This window comes from Podarcis pityusensis (genome assembly GCF_964106645.2).
Source record: "Podarcis pityusensis genome assembly, chromosome: Z".
Lineage (NCBI taxonomy): Eukaryota > Metazoa > Chordata > Lepidosauria > Squamata > Lacertidae > Podarcis > Podarcis pityusensis.
Genome location: NC_138044.1, coordinates 444,506 through 451,603, shown reverse-complemented (window position 1 = coordinate 451,603; position 7,098 = coordinate 444,506). Strand labels below are relative to the sequence as shown.

Here is a 7,098-nt window from a genome sequence, read left to right as displayed (position 1 = left end):
TTAATTATGATTCATATCGCAGGTGTAGCGGAAATTGTCTGGCGGGATCAGGGGAGAGAGAGAGAGATTTGGCGGATTCCCAGGAGATCCCCCCCCCAAAAAAGAGATCCGGTAATAATAATAATAATAGCTAATAATTAATAATTATTATTAATAATAATTACTACTACTAATTTTTAATTATGATTCATATTAGCTGTCATTATTAATAAACAATATTAACAACTAGCATCCCTAATATTAACAACTAATATTAGTAATATTAGCAATTAATAATGAATTAGTAATATGAGCAATAATGCATTAGTAGTATTAACAATTAATAATGCATTAGTAATATTAGAAATTAATAATGCATTAGTAATATTAGCAATTAATAATGCATTAGTAATATTAGCAACTAATAATATATTAGTAATATAAGTAACTAATAATATTAATATTTGATTAATAGATAATATTAGTAATAATAATTGATGGCAGCTGCTGGCAAAATCGTATTTATATTTGAATACTGACATGTATATTCATGCTAATACCGAATAATAATAATAATAATATTAATAAGAATTTTATTGTTACTTATAACAATAATTAATATTACTAAAATTAATACGAATACTAATATTGATGATATTTAATTGATTAACTAAAACGTATTAAGATTAACTCATATTAATAATATTAAAATTTGATTAATAATTAATAATGAACCTTAATCGTGCTAACAGAACTACTACTGGTAATCGTCTTCCTAATAGATAATAATAATAATAATAATAATAATAATAATAATTGGGCGGCTGCTGGCAAAACAATATTTATATTCATATGTGTATTAACATATTAATCATAAATATTAATATTAATGCTAATATTAACATGCTAATACCCACATCAACAATATTAATCATAAATATTATTACTAGCAATAGACTATTATTAATAATAAACATTATTCATATTACTATTACTAATTGTATTATATGCCATATAAAAAGTGGTTAGCAACAAATAAGAACAATAATAATTGTATTAATCATAAGACACAATATTATTAATAATGAATATTAATAATATGACTATTAATTGTAAGATATGATGACTAATAGTAATAATAAATGATTATTAATAATAATAATAACTTACTGCCTTGGGAAGCGCCTTCGCCCGACGCCACTTCCGTGTCTAGGAATAATAATAATAATAATAATAAATAATAATAATAATAATAATATTTTTTAAAAACAAATAATAATAATAATAATAATAATAATAATTTTTAAATACAAATAATAATAATAATAATAATAATAATAATTTTTATAATAATAATAATAATAATAATAATAATAATAATAATTTTTAAAAACAAATAATAATAATATTAATAATAACAATTTTTAAAAACAAATAATAATAATAATAATCACGATGATGATAATAATAATAATAATCACGATGATAATAATAATAATAATAATCATCAGGATAATAAAAATAATAATAATAATAATAATAACAATAATAATAATAATCACGATGATAATAATAATAATCATGATGATGATGGTTAATAATAATAATAATAATCGTGATAATAATAATAACAGTGAAATAAAAACATCATCAAATAAAACAAAAAACACCATAAAAGCCAATGACATAAATAATAATAATAACAGAAAATAATAAGAATAAAGAAAATAGAAAATAATCAGAATAACGATTAACGTCAGAACGAAAAACGAAGCGCCAAACGGGAAACCGGTTTGCGGCGAATTCCCAATTCGGTTTGAACCCGGCTTGCGGGACTCGAACCCGTTACCTCGGTGCGCCCGGACGTGGGTCTGGAAGCAGTTGTAGTACTTGTACTTCTTGCCGCAGATCCCGCACTCGTAGGAGCCTGGAAGAGAAGCAGAGTCAAACCGGATTCAAACCGGATTCGAACCGGATTCAAACCAGATTCGAACCGGATTCAAACCGAATTCGAACCAGATTCCAATCAGTTTCCCCCTCCTCGAACCAGGAGCTTGAACCCGGATTCAAACCAGATTCGAACCGGATTCGAACCGGATTCCAATCAGTTTCCTCCTCCTCGAAGCAGGAGCTTGAACCCGGGACCGAGGACTCGAAGCAGATCTGAATCGGGATTGGAACCCCGGACAAGAAGCGGCGTCCTCCTGCTAAGACCAGCGTTTCAAACCCGGACTCAAACCCAGAACCCCAGACTCAAACCGGATTCGAACCGGATTGAAACCGGATTCCAATCAGTTTGCTCCTCCTCGAAGCAGGAGCTTGAACCCGGGACCGAGGACTCGAAGCGGATCTGAATCTGGATTGGAACCCCGGACAAGAAGCGGCGTCCTCCTGCTAAGACCAGCGTTTCAAACCCGGACTCAAACCCAGAACCCCAGACTCAAACCGGATTCGAACCGGATTGAAACCGGATTCCAATCAGTTTGCTCCTCCTCGAAGCAGGAGCTTGAACCCGGGACCGAGGACTCGAAGCGGATCTGAATCTGGATTGGAACCCCGGACAAGAAGCGGCCAGCGTTTTGAACCCGGACTCGAACCCAGGACCCCAGACTCAAACCGGATTCCAATCAGTTTCCTCCTCCTCGAACCAGGAGCTTGAACCCGGACGCAGACTCGAACCCGGGAGCGAGGACTCGAAGCGGATCTGAATCTGGATTGGAATCCCGGACAAGAAGCGGCCAGCGTTTTGAACCCGGACTCGAACCAAGAACCCCAGACTCAAACCGGATTCGAACCAGGACTCCTGTTCCCTCCTGTTAGAATCAGGGATTTGAACCTAGAACCCCAGACTCGAACCGGAATCGAACCCGGATTCGAACCAGTTTCCTCCTCCTAGGATTGGGGATTCGAACCCAGAACCCCAGACTTGAACCGGATTCGAACCCCGACTCAAACCAGTTCCCTCCTCTTAGAATCAGGGATTTGAACCCAGAACCCCAGACTCAAACCGGATTCCAATCAGTTTCCTCCTCCCCGAACCAGGAGCTTAAACCCGGGACCGAGGACTTGAACCGGATCTGAATCTGGATTTGAACCCCGGACAAGACGCGACGTCCTCCTGCTAAGACCAGCGTTTTGAACCCGGACTCGAACCCAGAACCCCAGACTCAAACCAGATTTGAAGCCGGAACTCCGGATTTGAAGCCGGAGCCTCAGACTCGAACCCAGAACCCCGGACTCAAACCACTTCCCTCCTGTCAGAAGCTGGGAATTGAACCCACAACCCCAGACTTGAACCAGATTCGAACCCGGACTCAAACCAGTTCCCTCCTGTTAGAATCAGGGATTTGAACCCAGAACCCCAGACTTGAACTGGATTCGAACCCGGACTCAAACCAGTTCCCTCCTGTTAGAATCAGGGATTTGAACCCACAACACCAGACTTGATCCGGATTCGAACCCGGACTCAAACCAGTTCCCTCCTGTTAGAATCAGGGATTTGAACCCAGAACCCAAGACTTGAACCGGATTCGAACCCGGACCCAAAACAGTTCCTTCCTGTTAGAATCAGGGATTTGAACCCAGAACCCCAGACTTGATCCGGATTCGAACCCGGACTCAAACCAGTTTCCTCCTCCTAGGATTGGGGATTTGAACCCAGAACCCCAGACTTGAACCGGCTTCGAACTCGGACTCAAACCAGTTTCCTCCTCCTGGGATCAGGGATTCGAACCCAGATTCGAACCAGGGTCCTCCTACTAGAAACCGGATTCGAACCAGAGTCCTCCTCCTAGGGATGGGGATTCGAACCTGGAACTGCAGACTCGAACCCGGATCCTCCAGACTTGAACCGGATTCGAACCCGGACTCAAACCAGTTCCCTCCTGTTAGAGTCAGGGATTTGAACCAGGAACCCCAGACTTGATCCGGATTCGAACCAGTTTCCTCCTCCTAGGATTGGGGATTTGAACCCAGAACCCCAGACTTGATCCGGATTCGAACCAGCTTCCTCCTCTCCTAGGATTGGGGATTTGAACCCAGAACCCCAGACTTGAACCGGATTCGAACCCGGACTCAAACCAGTTTCCTCCTCCTAGGATTTGGGATTTGAACCCACAACCCCAGACTTGAACCAGATTCGAACCCGGATTCGAATCAGTTTCCTCCTCCTAGGATTGGGGATTTGAACCCAGAACCCCAGACTTGATCCGGATTCGAACCCGGACTCAAACCAGTTCCCTCCTGTTAGAATCAGGGATTTGAACCCAGAACCGCAGACTTGATCCGGATTTGAACCCGGACTCAAACCAGTTTCCTCCTCCTGGGATCAGAGATTCGAACCCAGATTCGAACCAGGGTCCTCCTACTAGAACCAGGGACTTGAACCCGGATTCGAACCAGTTTCCTCTTCCTAAGACCGGGGATTTGAACCCGGTTCAAGTCTGGAACCGGATTTGAACCCGGAACCCCAATCTGGAACTGGATTTGAACCAGACTTGAACCGGATTTGAACCAGACTTGAACCGGATTTGAACCAGACCAGAACCGGATTTGAACCCACATTTGAACCATACGTGAACCGGATTTGAACCCGGAACCCCAGCCTGGAACCGGATTTGAACCCGGAAACCCAGACCTGAACCGGATTTGAACCCGGATTCAAACCAGACTTGAATCGGATTCGAACCCGGATTCGAACCAGACTTGAACCGGATTTGAACCCGGATTCGAACCAGTTTCCTCCTCCTAGGATTGGGGATTTGAACCCGGAACCCCAGATTTGAACCGGATTGGAATCAGTTTCCTCCTCCTAAGACTGGGGATTTGAACCCAGAACCCCAGACTTGAACCGGATTCAAATCAGTTTCCTCCTCCTAAGGCTGGGGATTTGAACCCAGAACCCCAGACTTGAACCAGATTTGAACCAGTTTCCTCCTCCTAGGACTGGAGATTTGAACCCGGAACCCCGGATTGAACCGGATTTGAACCCGGAACCCCAGACTGAAACCGGATTTGAACCCGGAACCCAGACTGAAACTGGATTTGAACCCGGATTCGAACCCAACTGGAACCGGATTTGAACCCGGATTCGAACCCAACTGGAACCGGATTTGAACCCGGAACCCCAGACTGGAACCGAATTTGAACCCGGAACCCCAGACTGGAACCGGATTTGAACCAGACTTGAACCGGATTTGAACCCGGATTCGAACCAGACTTGAATCGGATTCGAACCCGGATTCAAACCAGACTTGAACTGGATTTGAACCAGACGAACCGGATTTGAACCCGGATTCGAACCAGTTTCCTCCTCCTAGGATTGGGGATTTGAACCCGGAACCCCAGACTTGAACCGGATTCAAATCAGTTTCCTCCTCCTAAGACTGTGGATTTGAACCCAGAACCCCAGACTTGAACCAGATTCGAACCAGATTTGAACCAGTTTCCTCCTCCTAGGAGTGGGGATTTGAACCCGGAACCCCAGACTGAAACCGGATTTGAACCCGGAACCCCAGACTGAAACCGGATTTGAACCCGGATTCGAACCCAACTGGAACCGGATTCGAACCTGGATTCGAACACAACTGGAACCGGATTCGAACCCGGATTCGAACCAGACTTGAAACGGATTCGAACCCGGATTAGAACCAGATTTGAAACGGATTTGAACCCAGAACCCCAGACTGGAACCAGATTTGAACCGGGATTCGAACCAGACTTGAACCGGATTCGAACCAGACTTGAAACGGATTTGGAACTGGATTCGAACCAGAAGCCAGACCCCCAACCAAAGGGTCCCCTGACCCCCAACAAAAGGGTCCCCTGACCCATAACCAAAAGGGCCCCTGACCCCCAACAAAAGGGTCCCCTGACCCATAACCAAAGGGTCCCCTGACCCATAACCAAAGGGTCCCGACCCCCAACAAAAGGGTCGCCTGACCCATAACCAAAAGGGCCCCTGACCCATAACCAAAGGGTCCCCTGACCCATAACCAAAAGGGCCCCTGACCCCCAACCAACTCTGCCCCACACAAAATAGGGGTCGCGCCACCCACCTAGCTTACCAAGGGTCTCCTGACCCCCAACCCAAAGGGGCCCCTGACCCCCAACCCAAAGGGGCCCCTGACCCCCAACTAAAGGGTCTCCTGACCCCCAACCCAAATGGGCCCCTGACCCCCAACTAAAGGGTCTCCTGACCCCCAACCCAAAGGACCACCTGACCCCTAACGGGTTCCCCCAGTTTCCCTGACCCCCAACTGCCCCCGCCCCACGGAAAATAGGGGTCACGCCACCCACCCGCCCAAAGGCTCCCCTGACCCCCAACCCAAAGGGCCCCCTGACCCCTAACCAAACGTTTCCCCGACCCCCAACCGCCTCTGCCCCACAGAAAATAGGGGTCGCGCCATCCACCCGCCAAAAGGCTCCCCTGACCCCCAACCCAAATGGCCCCCGCCCCCCAACAAAAGGGCTCCTGACCCCTAACCAAACGTTTCCCTGACCCCCAGCCGCCTCTGCCCCACACAAAAAAGGGGTCGCGCCACCCACCAAAAGGCTCCCTTGACCCCCAAGCCCAAAGGTCGCCGCAGTTTCCCTGACCCCCAACCAAAGGCCCACAGAAAATAGGGGTCGTTTCCCCGACCCCCAACCGCCTCCGCCCCACGGAAAATAGGGGTCGTTTCCCTGACCCCCAACGGCCTCTGCCCCACGGAAAATAGGGGTCGTTTCCCCGACCCCCAACCCGCTCCGCCCCACAGAAAATAGGTGTAGTTTCCCTGACCCCCAACCGCCTCTGCCCCACGGAAAATAGGGGTCGTTTCCCCGACCCCCAACTGCCTCCGCCCCACGGAAAATAGGGGTCTTTTCCCTGACCCCCAACCAAAGGCCCACAGAAAATAGGGGTTGTTTCCCTGACCCCCAATCGCCTCTGCCCCACGGAAAATAGGGGTCGCGCCACCCACCCACCAAAAGGCTCCCCTGACCCCCAACCCAAAGGGCCCCCCAGTTTCCCCGACCCCCAACCAACTCTGCCCCACAGAAAATAGGGGTCGTGCCACCCACCCATCAAAAGGCTCCCGACCCCCAACCCAAAGGGCCCCCCAGTTTCCCCGACCCCAACCA

The 7,098-nt window shown here is 46.3% G+C and overlaps 1 protein-coding gene across 1 annotated transcript in view; it reads right to left on the bottom strand.

Moving 5' to 3' along the window:
* Positions 1 to 7,098, bottom strand: part of LOC308468809 (zinc finger protein 618-like) — a gene marked incomplete at its 3' end in the record, with an annotated part of 46,575 nt that overhangs the window by 22,969 nt on the left and 16,508 nt on the right. The window contains exons 4-5 of the mRNA XM_080991221.1: positions 1,829 to 1,906; positions 1,150 to 1,188 (exon numbers count right to left, since the gene is read on the bottom strand). Of these exons, the coding sequence (XP_080847347.1) occupies positions 1,150 to 1,188; positions 1,829 to 1,906 (117 nt within the window). The remainder of the gene's footprint in view (positions 1 to 1,149; positions 1,189 to 1,828; positions 1,907 to 7,098) is intronic.